The sequence below is a fragment of the Lissotriton vulgaris genome, chromosome 7 (genome assembly GCF_964263255.1).
Source record: "Lissotriton vulgaris chromosome 7, aLisVul1.2, whole genome shotgun sequence".
NCBI classification, from domain to species: Eukaryota; Metazoa; Chordata; class Amphibia; order Caudata; family Salamandridae; genus Lissotriton; species Lissotriton vulgaris.
Genome location: NC_141695.1, coordinates 1,403,352,166 through 1,403,370,223, shown reverse-complemented (window position 1 = coordinate 1,403,370,223; position 18,058 = coordinate 1,403,352,166). Strand labels below are relative to the sequence as shown.

At 43.1% G+C, this 18,058-nt stretch overlaps 1 protein-coding gene across 1 annotated transcript in view; it reads right to left on the bottom strand.

Annotated features, from left to right (window-relative positions):
- LOC147705723 (coronin-1A-like) overlaps positions 1–18,058 on the bottom strand; it is a 227,440-nt gene that overhangs the window by 41,024 nt on the left and 168,358 nt on the right. Inside the window, exons 5-7 of the mRNA XM_086932158.1 lie at positions 16,856–17,037; positions 16,405–16,524; positions 15,450–15,554 (exon numbers count right to left, since the gene is read on the bottom strand). Coding sequence (XP_086788284.1) covers positions 15,450–15,554; positions 16,405–16,524; positions 16,856–17,037 — 407 coding nt within the window. The remainder of the gene's footprint in view (positions 1–15,449; positions 15,555–16,404; positions 16,525–16,855; positions 17,038–18,058) is intronic.

Below are 18,058 nucleotides of genomic sequence, written 5' to 3'. Positions count from 1 at the left end.
AAAGCCCTTTCTCGTAAGTTAACCCATTTTTCGTCTTCAGTCATCCTCCGATCTGATGCTATTTTCCTTTTCCGAACCTGTTGTAGCCTATATATCGCTCTCTGCCTTTGTAACCTGGGCTCTCTAAATTGGTCTCTAATTAAACCATTAATCTCCTTGTTCAATTTTTTAATTTCCCATGGTCTTATTGCTATTGGGGGGACTCTCGCACCTTGCTTATTCCTTCCTAATCCTCTAATTGCTGCCAAAACCCTCTCATACCTCGGAACCGGTGTCTCCTGACTTGGGCTAAAAGCAATATTCTTGAAAACCCTCTTAAAGTTTGGACGCAACTTATATGACCAGCAAGTACGGCCATTATGTCGGGAATAAGTGAGTTTTCATTCCTCTGATTCCAGAGTTCAGGCTTCTCAATTTTTATAACCATGTTTGCCTCTAGAATGTCATGGTCACTCAACTTTGTGGGGAGTACCTTAAACTGTGTGCATGCACTAAACAGTTGTAAGGAGACTGCCAAATAGTCAATTAAAGAGTGGCCATATGTCCCATTAAAGGTGTAAGCAGCGGGAGAGTCCTCCGGGAATCTATTATTTAACAGTACAAGGTCTAGATTCCTAAGATTTTGCAAAAAGGATAAGCAACGTTTATCAGATTTTAATTGGGCCGGAAATACAGACTCTGGGATAGCCCAAACCTCCTCCAGGTCCGAATTAGAGAAAGACAAGACTGCACTATTACATAGCTTAGCATTAAAATCCCCTACCATCATTATACGTGTGCATTCTTCAGTATTACCTAAACTTTGCACAAAAGTGCAAATGGAGTCGACCAATGGATTAGACGCCTTCCCCAGGGGACTATACACATTTACCAATAACAGAAACATTGCTTGCCCCAAGTTATCTTCCCCTATTTTCAGCTTTGCAGAAATACAGCAATTTGAGGGATGCGTAAGGATCACAGGGTCCCATGCTATGTCGCAACTGAGTAAGATGGCTAGGCCTCCACTTGCGTGCACAGATTTCTTTGCTGTGCTACAGTACACATAAAAGTTTTCAAACTGGAACTCTTCCCCCGCCCACGTTTCCAGGAGGCAGATTATTTTGGGGTCTAATTCTACTAAAGCTTTAAGCTTATAACTTGATTTTCCTAAACCCACCACATTCCATGATATGATGTTCACCAAGTGGCTACCCCCGCTCTGTGGGCTTTATGGTGGATGTTTTTGCCCCATTCAGAGCACCTGCAACCCAGCTCCACTTTTTTACCTCATCTTCCCCATTTGCACTAGGTACACAGCGAACCTCAGGTGTTGAAATATTGATTTCTCTAACACCGGTGTTTCTTCCTACTGTTATTTCTATATCCTCATACTTTATGTGGGTGTTTACACCCCCATACTCAGTGGAGCCATTCCCATGCGCCTGATACATTTTTCCAAGACTTTCGGACGGAACACTACAAGGGACTACACTAGGGATCACGTCTATTCCTCTTTTCCTAAAACCATCGATGTTTGCTAAAACCAGTGCTGACACTACCCCTGATGAGAAAGTAGCTTTAGTTCTAGGGGGTGCATTCCTCCAATCTAAGTATACCAATTCAACATCTTTGCTGGTGATTAACCCCAGATCCTCTATTTCAGTCAGTATTTTAAGGAGGGCGCTTCTATTCAATAGCATTGGTTTAGCTTTGAACAGGGAGCTAAAAGTTAAAACCCTACTCACTTGACCGGCGCCTGTACCAGTATTCCTTATTTGATTGATACCTGGTTGTCCCAGCGATAAATCTCTTTCTAACTTACCCTCTTTACTGTTAACAGCCGTAGTCACTCCCAACCCCCCACCTATCCCCTGGCTGGACTCGTGTCTCATTGGTGACAGATCCTGCCCACAGGGGTGCTGTACGGCACCTCCAGGAGCTAAATTTGATCTATTACAGGGTCACCTAAATTATCCAATATACTTCTTAATATAAGGACACTGCTTTTGTCATGATTTAGCCCACTTTCTTCCTGACCCTCTTGGTTCGAAGGGGCGATCAACACTAAATTTGAGCTATTCGGCTGAATGTCATTGTCTTGCCCATGTTTTTACTCGCATTCAGTGTAGTTTGACCCAGAGTCCTCATATTCTCTATGATAGATGGGGATGTAGTGCTATTTGCTATTTCACTTTCTAGATGGAACCGCAGTTTTTTTCTGTTCACGTTTCGGGAAACGGCGATTCTTCATCTTCTTCTTCCCCCTGCGGCCATTTTTAGCTTTACCTTTACTCACTATCGAGACCTCTCCTGATGTTAGCTGATTCTTCAGGTGCCTGTAGACTGAATTTTTTTTAATTACTTTTTTTTAAAATGGGTAAACACGTAATGGGTTAGGGGTTGAGGGTACCTTTAATTCTAAGTTTTCCATTATTGTAGTGACCTGTGCACTCTCGTGAAGATTAGCTCGAAACGGGCTTATAATTAGCTTTCCTTCAGGAGAAGCACTTTCAGGACCCACAAACATTTCTTTTATTTCCCCCTCCACTGATATTGTATCACTATTTTGCATCCCATTGTGTATTTGACGTGCTTGACTGTATACTAAAGGAGCCTTTTCTGGGTTCGTTAGGGCTTGCCTAATCTGCTTAAGATCTTGAACCCCTACCAATATGGGCAAGAGAACTTCCAATATATGATCAGTATTTAATGTGCTTTTTTCCAGCAAAGATAAGATTGCAGAGAGGGTTCTTTCTAATGCATAAAAAATCTCCATAATCCCCCCCCGTCCAAGCATTCTCACTTATGTTCAAAAAGTTTCCTTCCCCTTTATCATCCCCCTTAACCACTGAGACTCCTGATATCCTTTCAACAGAAAGGTCTAGTAAGTCAGCAGCTTGGGATAGATTAGTAGGTGTACCTCTATACATAATAGGCGTACTGCTGTACATAGTAGGCATATGTGTTTGAGCTCCTGCTGGAGCTGGATACACTTCAGAAACCGGGTACAATTCTGGATCCATCTCCAATGTGCCAGTCTTTTTCAACTGTGTCATTAGATCTGCATTCTTTTCCATTTGCCTAGCAATGTCCGGTAAGGTATAATCTTCCGTTTTCACCTGCCCAGATCTGAGGCTGGATTCTATCCGCTGTTGTGCTTTAAAAGAAAGATCACTTGATTGAGACAATAGGAAACCAGGCACAGATCTCTGCATGCCTATTGAATTATCCAAGAGGGTTACCAATCCTGCCAGAGGAGATAATATAGTGGCTTCCTTTTTTTCAGCATTCATTTTCAGGGGAGGGCCTTCTACTTTGCCCGTCGATGAGTCAATTTCCATTTCCGGAAAGCTACCCTCCCTTTTTTATTTGTCGTACATCGAATTCACGTGGAGGTTGTAACACACCAATTTCACCCCCCATAATTCTGATGAATGATTACAGCGGGGAAGGGAGCTTCCGTGTTTATACATCGACTCTCCACCCTATTCCCTGCTATTACATAGGTGTCCATCACTTCGTCACCTAAAACCTCCTTTATCTCTTCCTCTTTTAACCTCTTACCTCGCTTTGAGAATCTTACCCCTTTGGTAAACATTGACATCACAGATGGGTATGTTTTCAGGAGTGAGAGGTGATCCTCATTTCTCCGGCGACAAATGGTTTTAAGGAGCTTAAGGGTACTCTTTTTGTTCAGATTACAGCTTTCTGACTCAACTGTTAATTTTGATTTCATATTTGAGCGCAAACACCTAGATGGCATTACCAATACTTAGATGACTTAGAAGACTGTTACTTCTTGCTGCTTTTCCACATGCGGGAAAATACAAGGGTGGAATAGGGTGAGGAAGTAGAAGGGTTAGAAATCTACCAAGGAATCGCAGGGCCAGCTAGGGGAAGCACTCGGTAGACACTGCACTTATTTATTCTCTTGTCTCTCACCAAGGGTTTGAATCCTCGGGCCGTGTTCTCTCCACTCTCCACTCTGTTGCTGCTCTGGGCACAATATATATAACAACAATGTGGCAATATGGACACGACCCAACGCAGCACTGCACACGAGTCGCCAGAGAGCAACGCCCACTGTGTTCTGTAAAGCCACAAGGCTCCTACACTGGGAAGCATCCGAGACTCATGCCCACTGGCTCTCGCAAGCTCCCACCGACACCCTCAGCAAACCACTGTTGCTTCCACGTCGCACCAGTGTATCCCGCAAGACACAAGGGGGAACACCCTGCCCCACCGCCGTGCTCCACTGTGCACCACGCTCTCATGCACGCAGTCAGCGGCAAATGGGCCTGGACGAGGTTGACTTTTAGTGGCTCCTTTTGGCTCCGTGTGGCTCCGTGAGGCTCCAAGAACTGGGAACTTGACCTCACCCAGAAGCACCCCAAAAGCACCCCTGAGGCTCCGACAAAGAAAATGTCCATCTCCGACCTCACTGAGGAGGTTTGAAACGACCCTTGCCTCCCCTCCCTTCAGTCACTTCCTTCTGTCGCCACTCAATCGTATTCTAGAGTAGACCGCAAACAAACAACTCACTGCTGCCCAGAGTCACGGCCCGGAGCCGATGCCACACACCTGTATTAAAAAACGCTTTGTGTGCCTCCTGCCTCCTGCCGGGTTGAGCTCTCTCTGCCAGGCAGCCGGGTCGAATCTTAGTTCCTGCTTCGGGGTCAACGAGTGCTCCTGCCTCCGTGGAGGTTTGTCTTACTAAGAGCTGCTCTCCCAAAGCAGTTCCCTCGCAGCTCCTTCACAGCTGCACCCCAAACCACCGCTGCAATAAAGGGCTGGTTGGGTGCTCGGGCGCTCAGGCGGACACCTCCTAGGACCACCGGGCACTGGGGCACCTGCAACCCAGCCTCACCGTCTCGGTGTTGGCGTTGGCCCGTTGGTCTCAGCGATTTTTGGAGTTCGGCAGCTCACTCGCCACTCGCGGCTCACTCGTGCCTCTCGGCTCACTCTCGGCTCGTGAAAAAAACAGGCGTGGATTCCTCCTTTCGAATCCGGAAATAGTAGTAGGCCCTGTTAATTCTCCACGCAGATTTTCTCCGGACATCGACTGCTCCTTTGGATGAAGCTCATCTTCGGACCTTTAGTAAGTCCACATACATAATTTATCTGGGGCTCCTAAATGCACCTCTTTTTTCATATAAGCCTAGACAAGCGGTAATTAGCAGCAGCGCCTTCTTCTTCTTATATCTCTTCCCCACACCAGTAGCTCGATTGCCTCAGAGCTTCTTTCGGTCCTTTCTTGGTCCACTTGTTAGTTCCTCTGTACATAAGTAAATTTGTATATTCCTTTATCTCCAGCACTGCATTTATGTAACCGAATCCTGATGATGGCCTAACTTATCTACAGGCCTAAAACACCGTTGACTTCCACAGCGAAACTTCTGGTGCCTTCACGTACCAGATACACTACCTTACTTCTCTCTATTCATGTACCATTTATTGTTGGGTATCTCAAATTGTACTAAGATTTTTAAGTTCACTTACCTTTTTTTGCGCCCATCACAATTGCTGTATAAACCACATCACCTGTCACTTGCGTCGTCACCAAAACATGCCCTTTAAATGTAACGCAGTGCTACTGTCTCATTTGTTAGTACATATGAATTTGAATATGTCCAACATGATCAGCAATTGAAATACAATTTATCTTCATAAAATTTCCCCCTGGCTCCCTTTACCCCTCTTGATTTTATCCATTGTAACTAATTGTGCCTATTATACTTGCACGCCAAACAATACCTTTGTTGAGAAACTGTTTGTTACATACCACTGACCCAGTCTCCAAGTGGTTTAAGGGTTACCTCCTGTAGTCCGTTACTACTATCTCTCACAAAGAGGCCGAGAGAGTACCCCAGCTGTGCTGTATCGCTTAAGAAAAAAAGAAAACACTTCACCTGTTTCCTGAACCTCAGCACGAACCACTGCTGCTAGAGTTGCAATGAGAACTGGTGCAGACTGCAGCCAGTCATGACACAAAAGGCACATTCTCAGCTGAATTGTTTAAAATTGTACATCCTGTGTAGCCCTGCCAAGTGCCACACATTGCATGACATTATCACACCTTGCAGCGATCTGGTCAAATGATTACAAAAGCGTTAATCTAACATGAGATGTGTGGCACTTGGCAGGGCTGAACACACTGCCAGTGTTATGGTTTGACTTTAGTTTGAGTAGTGCTTCATTTGTAAAAGAATACGTTCTGGTGCGCAAAGCTCTGCGCAGAAGCCTGCAACCAATGCTATTGAATATCGATGCACCAAATGCCCAGACTGGACTCCACCTCATGCCTCTTAAATCCACTACCAGGAACCCTGCCGCTTAACCTTCTCTTGCAGGTTCCTTCTTTGTCCCTTTGTGTTGTTTTTCCGTCTTTCTCTTCCTCCTTCATTGGCCTGTTCTTGTTTTTCCATCTTTTACTCTTGATCAGTGGTCAATGTGGGCAGGATCTGAGGAACACAACTTGCCCAAACTTTTTAAACATGAGTAAAGCCGTTCCCCTACTTTATGTCGAAGGACAATTGTCCCTTTACTATTAATGCTGACAGATTAAATGCTTCAGCTGAAGTGCAAGGGAGAGTTTCTCCTCTGCTGTGAAACCGAGGGAGGCACAGACAGCTAGACAAGCCTTCTTGTCAGGATCCCTGTTGCCTGAAAGAAATGTGAATGTGCACTACTTCTTAATCTGCAAATGTAAAGGGTGCTTGGAAGCCAGTATTGGCTTTAATTAATGGACACACTTGATAACACAAATGTATTCTTTTTAAGGATATTATAAGCGAGTTACCAGTTTAGCTGTGAAGTGTGAGCTTTTGAAGGACAGTTATAAAAATTGCACTATCTACAGTCTGGGTATTACTAAAATTTATATTTTGGAAGCACTTTTTTTATATCAAACATTTTTGCACATTTTGTAGAAGCCTATCTTTTACTGTGTGTTTAAAATAATGACTTACATGTTCATAGTGCTTTTTGTCAGAGACTGCAGCCTCGTAGCTCTAGAAATACACAAGTCACTATTCTCCACTGCACCAACCAGGACTTGATTCTGTGGCCCTCTGGGTACAGGCACAGACCTGTGCAGTGCATTAACTATTAGAGGTTTCATAATTATTGATACTGCATTTCTCACTGATTAAGTTAACTTGCATTAATTTTTTATTTAATCTGTGCGTTATTTTGTATGAAGTTACCTAAAGGGAAAAGACACATTTGACCCTGCCTACACGCTCACTCACCCCACCCCATTGCACACAGCATACCAGTTCCCATACTTTTTTTATGCACTTCGTCCACTGTTCTTTATCAATGTCTGAGGAGGAAAAAAAGGTGGCAGTCCACAAAAATTTGCACCGGTGAATCCCACCGACACAAATAATGTATACGTTTCAACATAGATTTTTGTTGTTGTTATGTTTAGGTGTGTGCAGCATTTAAACTGGGATCCCACTATGTGTATACGTTAGAAATTGGGTTTCTGGTTGTCAGAGTATGCACCCTGTACTAGCAGGAACCACCACTCTAGTCAGGGTAAGCTAGATACACCCTAAAAGATAACCTATGCTCACCCTCTGGTAGCTTGGCACAGAGCAGTCAGACTTATCTAAAGAGGCAATGTGTAAAGTATTTGTGCAACACACACACACAGTAACACAACAAATACACCACAAAAAAACTCCCTACAGGGTTAGAAAAATAGATTATATTTGAAAAATAAATTAGATTTTTATGAAGAAAAAAGCCAAAAACATCAAAAATCCAATAAGTAGACCCAGAGTTATGAAATTGTTTTAGATTAAATCAAAATGTAGTGCTTAGAAGCAACTAGGGGTTACTTTAGGTCCAGTTGGACGGGGTAAATCCAAAGTTCAGGCTGACCACGATGGAGGGCAGGCCAGCAACAGGATTCACGTAGGTCCTGCTGAAACTACCTTGGATGGAGCAAGCGTTGACATAGAAGGCTAGATGTGCCAGTTCCGATCCACGCAGGCTATGAAGGCTTCATTGACGAACCCCTTTACGATGCAGACTCTGCATCATAGTTGAGCCAAGCTGTTCATCATTACTGAGCTGCGCAGTCTATCAAAGCAATGTAATCAATCGGCTCCTGCGTCAGCGTCAGAGGGCATTACGTCAGTTCTGATCAGCGCAAAGTTGTCACTGCTTTGATTTTGATGGTTCTGGACAGTAGAAATAACATTTCAAGAGCCCAGGACTGGATTGGCACCACTTGGCAGGGCAGAACTAAAAAATGGCAGAATCTAGGTGCTGTTGCATAGTTGAGGGAATTATTTGAAGGCTCTGAGACTTCTGAACAGAGGGCAAGCCCTTGGAGACACTCTGGGTTGAAGTGAGATGGGCCCAGTCCTTGTCCTTAGCAGGGCAGAGATCAGCAGACAGCGGGGTGGTGTAACAAAGCAGAAAAGCAGTTCTTCCAGAGTAGCAGCCAAGCAGAGTGGCAATCCTTGTAGCACCGCAGTCTTTACTCCTGGAAGAGTTCTTCACAGGTCCAGGTGGGGTCAGACCCCCAGTACTTATACCCAGTAGTGCCTTTGAGGTCTGGGTGACTTCAAAGCAGGCCCTTGAAGTGCACAGGTCACTCTTTCACCCCAGGCCTGGCTATAGACTATCAGTAGGGGGAAAGCCCTTTGTGTGGGAAACAGGACACTGCCTATTCAGGTGTAAGTGTCAGCTCTTCCCCTCTCTTCCTGCCTAGGGAGAGCTTTCAGAATACAGATGAATGCAGATGAGTTCTCTGTCACACCTACCTTTCCTGTGTTTGTGGCTGTCTAAAGGGAATGCACAAAGTGTAGCTGTCACCCACCCCAGATGTGTATTAGAGACAGGCTCCAAGGCACACAGAGCAGTGACAGCAGAGAAATACCCACTTTCCAAAAAGGGCATTTCTAAAATAATAATGTTAGACGTAACTTTACCATTAAAGAGAATTTATCTATATCATTCTAAGGATATGATATGACATGATGCAGCTACTCCTTTCTGATCAGGAATTACAGCGAAAAGTGTATTAAGGAAACCCTAATGCTATTCTATGAGAGTATTAGTAGGCCTCACAATAGTGAAAAATGAATTTGGGTATTTGTCACTGCCAGGACATGTAAAACTTAAAAGTACATGATCTACCTTGTAGATACACTGCACCCTGTCTTTAGGGCTACCGAGGGTCTACCTTAGGGTGACGTATGTCTGATAAAAGGGGAGTTTAAGGCTTGGCAAGTGATTTTAAATGCCATGTCGAAGGGGCAGTAAATTGCACTCACAGGCCTTGCAATGACAGGCTGGTGACAATTTTTGAAAGGCTACTTGTGTGGGTGGCACAACCAGTGCTGCAGACCCACTCAGGGCCGGACTGGCCATTACGGGCACCGGGCAATCCCCTGGTCGGCCGCAAGTTTGGGGGCCGCTTTTGTTATAGGGCCGTTTTTGCAGCATAGCTGCAAAATCGGCGAGAAACCGGCGCTGGCAAAGAGCTTGGTTGCACCCCCAATCCCCCACCCCACCCCTCCCCAGGGGGGCAGGCCGAGCACTTTGCCAGGGCCGGTTTTAGTTCCCAGTCCGGCCCTGGGCCCACTAGTAGTATTTAGATTACAGGCCCTGGGCATATGGTAAATCACTTTACAAGGGACGTATAGGTAAACTAAATATGCCAATTGTGTATACACCATTGTTACCATGTTTAGGGGAGAAGCACATGCACTTTAGCACTGGTTAGCAGTGATAAAGTGCTCAGTGTCCTGTGGCCAACAAAAAGATAAAGCAAAAATTGGAGGTAAGCAGGCAAAACATTTGGGGGAAGGCCCCCATCAGGTTGACAGGTCTAACAGCAAGCTTTCTCTTGGAGGAAAAGTCTACGGCCAAGCACAGCTGTTCAGTGCCTAGAATGACATCTGTTGCTGCCGAAAATTGTGTGTAACATGTAGTGCAAGGAGAGCGAATTGGAGGGAGCTGTGTTCTTTCAGGCCCTTAAGAGCCTTAATTTATGAAACCCCCAGGGTAGATTTTGTTTAGAAAACTATCCTAAGCCTCATTATACTAATTATGAGAGTGGTCCAGGGTCCTAAACATTTGACCCAATTGAAGAGTTCAAACGCTTTACTTCAGAGTGGTGTTGAGTGTGAGAGGAGAACCCTACACTCACAAGACTGAAGGTGCTCCACCAGGGCCTAATATAGAGACATTTATAAAATGTTTAATCACCTTGATTCTAACAGAATGGCAGCATGTAGGACCAGCAGATATGGTAATATGAGTGAATATGGTCCTTTCAGATGTCTACAATACCTAGTACCTCTCTAAAGTGTTGGGTAGAGCTAACATATTGTCTTTTAGTATTTCGTTGAAGGCTCAGAGAATATGTAAAGTAGACGTTTCACCCTTCTAAAAAGCGAGCATATGTGTCACAGATTCTTGTAGGTTGTGATAAAATAAGTTGGAGTATTAGTTAAGAATTGTTCTGATATTCTTATCGGATCTTTTAAAAATGAAAGTGGACAAAAATAATACATTAGGAGCTATTGAACACAACCCAGACCAGGTAAAATATTCATTTGAAAGCCTCAGGCGAAGAGGAAGCTTGATTCAAGCTGGTATTTTATTGTTTCTATCTAATTAAGAGACGTGGCTGATATGTTGCGTCATGTGTACTTAGATGTGAGTATTTGCATTAGAATAACCAACGATTTGTGGTTCCAGAGGTGACACATTAGCAAAGCTAAAGAAAATGTCCTTTTCACTAAACTTTATAGGAAATACAGTAAAACAGTGTTTACCAAACTTTTTAGAAGCACAACCCAAATATTTACATTGGCAAACCTACGTGACCCAACAAGCTTTAATGAATATGAAACAGGGTGATTTTGCGTAGTGACTATAATAGATATGCTTTTCAATTGCTGTGAATTACCAAAATAACATACTCTTTACAATTTTTTGCGTTCCTTTAACAGCAGTTGTTTAATTGTTTATAAACGTGACAACCATGACCATGTCCTTTGATATTGGACTGTGGGCAAGATATTGTTCTGCCTGTAAAAGTGGCAGATGGGGAGCTGCCCTGGAGTTTGAGCTGGAACTCTCCAGTGAGGGGTGTTGGCCTGTGGTATCTGTTTATAAAATTCACCGGGCTTCTTAAAAATCTTGGTGTTGATACAAGTAATTTTAGAAAATATGAGAAACTTCTTCAAATGGCGCGTACATGGCCCAAGATCACTGGAGAGCTTTACATGACCAGCAGATCACATTACACAGGGACGTTTGTAGTGCTAGAGGCACTATTGTAGTCTGACACCATGTGATGACCTTTGACTACCATTATTTTAACTGACTATAGTGTGTTGTTTTATCCTAGCCTGGATGTACGATGGTCCTGCATATGCCTGTTTCTCTTACAGGTTTCCTTCTTGTAATCTTGCAGTCTTTCAGTGGGAGCAATAACGGAGTAGGACAGCCTTGCCAAGAATACAACGTGTGGGATGTGCATTTGAAAGCATGAAAGGGAGAGAGAGGTGTGGAACATACTTTTTGGTTACAAAGTGCAGTGTTATGGGCAGTGATGCTCATATGTGCTTGGTGTTGTACATTGAGAGATGAAGTATGTGAATCTATAAGCAGTTGTGTTGTACATTGTGTTGTACATTGATGAGAATTATTATTTTCTTACTATTGGCTTTGACATTGCCTCATGTCATCCTTTTACCTTACTTTGCCTTGCTTCAGCTTTCCTGCGTGCACAGCATCGCTTGCAAGTTGTTTGAGTTATCCACATTCAAGGATTGTTTTTTGTTTAATGTACCCTGAAAGGCTTTGTGAGCTTCCTCAAGATAAAGGCTGGAACATACGAAATTTGGAGAAGGGGATGTGAGAACTCCTTCCTGCCATGGGAATGCTTGCTTGGAACCTGGCATGTTCTGGCAAGATTCCTCTGGCCCGGGGGAGGTCTTTCCCGAACCTCCTAGTGTGTTTAAAGCTGAGGGTTGTTAACTCAGAAACCCGGAGTTTGGAATCTGAGTGGTGACGGACGCGTCTACCTCGGAGTGTGGAACTCTGGTTGCTGAGGCTCTCAACCACGGCTGTTTAGCTTCCCCAGTCAGGAGTGGGTGAGATGCGGTGTTTGCACCAGGTGAAGTATTGAGTTTTGGTTATTGCCATTGTGATGTTTGGCCAGTGGCTTTGATCATTTAATGTATTTTCTTTGTGATGTGTGAGTGAGTCAAGGTGTACCTCCAAAGTAATTATTTGATGTATTGATAGTTTTCTGATCTCTTGCAGGATGTCCTGTATATTTGCTTGAGTCTTATTTCATAATATTTGCTGCTTGTTTATTAATCATAATATTCATGCATTATATTTACCAAGTGTGTTATTATTGCTTGCATATAAACATACATATCTCTTTGTGTATTTAAATCTTGTGCATTTGGCATCTGGGAAAGCCTTTCTGTTAGAGAGCATTGTGTGAAATAAAACCCCAAGTCTTAATCTAAAAGAGAAAGAGTCCTTGCATTTTGTAAAATAAAACCCTTTTCTAAAGGGTCTGTGTTGATGTCTCCTGCTTCAGCTTGTGTTGTTTGGGCTACCGTGTGGAAGATTCTATATTATCTGATAGGTGCAAGCAAGACAGCATTTTATTTTAAGCATGAGAGATCTAGAACCAAAGGATGATGAGCCAACGCAGGGACTTAAATCTGGTTCCCCCAGATCCAAAGTTGGCAGGTCTGGCTGTTAAGCCACACATATTTCTGAATTTTTGTGTGAAAGTCATGCACACACGGTATAGTTGTATATGAGCCCACATAGTGAGCAGATTCTCTGTTGAAATGGCTTTGTGAAGTAAAAAAAACAGCAACAGCAAATACTGGAAGGTTCACCCAAACTCTTGCTCTGAAATGATTGCAAAGGCTTTGCTTTAAAACTGGAATTAGGGACATGTTCCAGCTTCTTTGCACTGGTATACAAACAGGGCTGATCTTTTTAAAGATCATTTACATATAGAGAATTACTTTCGTGACCGACCAAAAATTAGCTCCCGACTCCCCAGTGGATCCTGACTCACAGATTAGGGAATATTGCTGTAAAAGGTTCATCTCATTTACAAATCGCTCAGCGGCAAGTGTGTGTAAACTGTAAGATTTAAATGACAGTTAAATCTCAACTAACTGGATAAATTTCAGATCTGAGTCAAACATTTCCATCCAGTGGGAGATGAAAAATAAAGTGGAGTTCTCTTTTGGATAAGACATACATGGAGGTTTTAGAAAGGCAAACTCAACTGCTATGACCAGGTAGCACACAGTTACACACAGCCTTGCATATATATGTCAAGAGCGTGAGATTTCGGCTCGAGGTAATTTGTGTGAGGCTGGGCCGGTAAAAAAGTTAAGTCCATGAAGGGGGAGGTGGACTCCTTGGAGATTAACACCTTGAGTTTGGGAACTACAGTTATAGCTCCCTGAAAAATGATATGGACAACTGTAGAACAAAGTATAGATTCCTCTGTGCCACAGGGTTGGGAAAAGTGAAATTACCATTGCAATACAGCTCCCTTCTGCTTAAATCCTTTGCTTGTTTCGATTTGTATTACATTTTAAAGCATCCACACAGGCAACTATGCGAACCTATAATATAGTTCACATTTCAGTACATAATTTATTTTCATTGGGTTGCTTTGTTTTACGTTTTCCCAGCATCTAACGGACATCAAAGTGATCTTTTAGGTAAATATTTTTTACTCCTTAATGAATAACGCCTCCCACAAAACAACATTTAAAATATTTGCATAGCCAGTGTGGGAATTTAGAATACGTTACCTTCTTTATTGGTCTTTGTAAAAAAGCCTCTCATATGTCATATGTCAGTTAATCCACATGCTCACCCTATCTTTTGCTTGTCAGTGTTCTTTTTCTTCTCAATTACCTTACAGATATTATGTTAAAATTGTGGGTGGTTTAACTCCATCCTGTAAATAAGACACCTTTTTCACGCATGTTGCGTAAAGTTCTGCCCCTTCACCCCGCCCAAGCCAGGCCGGAAGTAGTTCGCGGTACCATACTAAGTCGCTTAGACTATTGTAATGCGCTACTTCTGGAGGCCCCAAAAAATCTGGTGGGGAAGCTTCAACGAGTGCAGAACATGGCCGCCAAGTTGGCTCTCTCACGCCCTAGGTCTAGTTCTTCTACCCTAGCTTTGAGAGAGCTACACTGGCTCCCGGTACATCTGAGAGTGCTGTACAAAGCCGCTTGTTTGGTGTTTAAAGCAGTACATCATCTGGGCCCGATACCTCTGCAGAATATGTTCACCTGGTACTCTGCCCCGCGACTTCTCCGTTCCTCTTCGGCGCATTTGCCGGTAGTCCCGCGGTTTCAGAGAGTCAGGATGGGTGGCCGCTCATTCAGTGTTGCAGCGGCCAAACTTTGGAACTCCCTGCCACTCTCCTTGAGAAGCCACAGTGACTATCTTCCGTTCAGGAAAGCGTTAAAAACGCATTTGTTTCCTAAAATTGCTGTGCAAGTGAATAGTGCCACCGCTCAAGTTCAAGCGCCAGGATGCCCTTTGGGTGACAGGACTGCGCTTTATAAATACACTAAATAAATAAATCAATAAATTAGAGTGAAAAGGGCTTGCAATGGGTGTTGCAGTGGGTGTTCCGCAGCAACACCTGTTGCTTTTTGACGCTGCCCCATATTTCCACGGATGGGGCAGCCCCAAAAAATTAAGACCAGGGAACACCTGGTATTAAGATGGCGATGAGGAGAAATTACTGATCTCTCCTCATATTTTGCTCTTCTGCAGCATACATAGATACAGCACACATAGAAAGAGCAAATTGTGTTTTAAAACTGTTTATGTGTAGGAAGATGTCCGTTCCTGCACATAAACAGTCACCCCTGCAGCTCAGGCACCCTTGCAACATGGCACAAGGGTGCCTGCACTGGCGCTAGGCAGAATTTTTACCTCCAGCACGAGGGGAAACACAGGGGTGCACCGTATTTTTTTAAATATTGCAAATCCATGCGTTTAAAAAATGTCAGAGTGCTGTGTTACCATTTTAGAGTAACACTACGCTCCAGCATTTATTTTGTAAATATCCCTTTAAGTGTTTCCATTTCAATCCACTGTATATATGCACATGCAATTGAGTGTGAAATCTAGGTGGTCATAAGGCCCCGGCCTCATTCTTGAAGCGGAAGAAAGTCCATCTTATGCTCTTGAAATGGCTATAAAAACATTTGTTACTTTGACTAGGGGAATCAAAAAGGGCAAGGGACAGGTCTTCCTGTCAGAGCCTACTGATTGGTAGCTTGAGGCAATGTATGCTTCCTATACAGCTACTCAACTATATTAGTTATATCCTTATGCACCTCTGGAATAACAGATGAGGAAATCACTGACAAATCTAAACTGAAGGCAGTCTGATGTTATTTGAGGATTAAGCTTACCTTTCCACAGAGGTAGACGATGCCGGTGTCTGGGTCATAAAAAGGGATAAGCACTCCACTACTGGTGTCTAGCTCCTGTAGCGTCAATGGTTCATCAAAGTTTTTCTATAAAGAAAGAGAAAAAACACCTCCTAAACTGATTTTACGGAAACACTGCAACTGCCTTGTAAATCACTGGGTGGCAGTGGCCACCTTGGAATATGATACAACACGGTGGCTTTTTTTTTGCATACATCAACCTATTCCAACACTTTTGCAATTCACAAACACAGTAGCCATCTTGGAATGCAATGAAACACAGCCACCCAGAAATGCACTGAAACATTGAAACAAGGTAAATATGTTCGAATGCAGCAAGAATGCAAATATTCTTCCAGTCAATTTCACACGGCCAAATACTAAATGACTCTTTATTTTTAGGAAAAGCCTAAACTTTTAAAGCAATTATTCCTCTTTTTGTCATGAAAAATACTCCCATTTTCAGGAGGGCATGCATTGTTTTAGAAAAAGGTTTCTATGCTTTTAGCAGTTTAGACAAAGGCAGTATGTACAACACTGGGGGCTGAATCAGGTCATTTTAATGCCCAAGTTGCATTGTATGGACAACTTTGGCTTGCATTTGTCAAGGCGGTCGACTAAAGAATTTCTGTTCATAGGGCATCAGTTAAAACCATGTGCCAATGTAATCCTATTCCTCTCTACTGAAATTATTAACAAATGCGTTTGTTGTATTTTTACAGAAAGCATTTCCCCTTCCGAATCCAATCTAAAATCGTCATAACAATCAGAAAGCCAAGGACTTATACAAGGGCTTGGTTGATGTTAATCGGTGAACTGGAGCCAGGAGGTTGGCAAATCTCCGAACCGCCATTGACAACTGCAATATTTTGTTTAGTCCAATTACAGGCAAACGTCTACACATTGTGAATTAAAAAATAAGCCCCATGTATCATACCGGATCCCAAAGAGCCACTTGCCGCTCGCTCATCCGGCTGAATCCTGTTGTAAAAATCTTGCCGTCAGAAACAAAGATGGTGCGCACTGGCCTGCTGCCTTCATGTGGTTTGTCTTTCTCCTGAAGAAGGCCAGAAAGAGAGAACCATTACACACTATACAACCATTGGGGTTTGAAGCAGTTTACTTTCCTTATTCAGAAATCATACAAATAGCTATATGCAGCATCCAGTAATAACATATGAGACAATATATCCCATACTGTATATGATAAATCTATTACCAGTCACGATTTCTTTCACTTTTTCTGAATTAAGGACGTGCGGTTGGATGATGTTTTTGCTCCATTTTTGGCCCGCCCACAGAATCCCAGTCCTAATTCATATTTTCTATATACAGCAGGAGTGTGTGAGAAGTAGGTCTCCACTGTCTCTCCCTTCTGGAAGACTCACCACCACAATCTCGTTCTGGCGTGGGTCGATCACCCGGATCTTTTTGTCCTTGCAGGCAGTGCAGAGGAGGCTCCCGTCATAGTTCCAGCTCACACTGTAGATCATGTCCGGGTGGGTCTCATCTAAAGTGATGACAGCCTCGCCCTTCCCCACGTTCCAGATGATGATCACGTTATCACAGCCTGCAATATATTTGGAAGTCAACATTGGTTAGTAGGGATGACAGGAACCCCAGTTTCTGACTACCAGGGGAATTTCTGAGAAAAATACATTTTGGGCACGGCCATAGTAGAAATGATTCATTTCACGGTATTCCCATGGAATCCAAGGACTTGACTTCTGCCGAAGCACCCCCATGAAAGCCAAAACCCTTTGTCTCCCTTCTTTCATGCTCATATCACAGTTTGACCCAATGTACTATTTATACAAGCCCCCAACTACATGTCGTGCCTGATGCCTAAACTGGCATGGTCTGCATGGAACAAAACTATAAAAACATTTAATTTTAAATATACCATTACAACCTCCTGCCTGTTTCAATCGCCCATACTTACATCCGACAAATAATGCCCACCGTAGGAAGCTTCCTGGCAACGCAGAGTCCTGGAGTTCAAAGTGAGGCCTGTCATCGGAGTCTCCTATCAGGGAGGACTATTCAGAGTTTAACATCCATTGAGGCTCGAACTAATATTTCTTCCAAACCTTCGCATAAATTTGGTGGGAAACTCACATACCCTGCCCTGCATCTGTACATATATTCTGATAAAAAGTATCCGTGGACGACCCTCATGGTTGTCCAGTGTCTCTGAAATTGGAATATTGGTGCCACCATGCTCACATTTCTATGCTCGTTTCCTGGTTCCTCATGTAAAGGATTTGCAACTTTAACCATGTACCATGTACCTTATTTTAGGGATTGTAGTAGGTCATTACCAGCCCTACCCAGCATTTTGCTTACTCTTCCTTTACTTCCCTTTCTCAGAATCAGAATAAGAAAATGCTTTATTCGATTTTAAAAGTTAATAAAATCATGAAAGCTGAAAATACAAAATATCAATTCATTATACATTTAAAAATACATTAAACTATGCAGTAAACTGTCAATTTATACTTTCTCTTCTCCTCCGTATACTTTTTAAAAAAACAGACATGATTCCAACACAATACACATTGCTCAATAATTGAAGAAATAAAAAGGCCTGA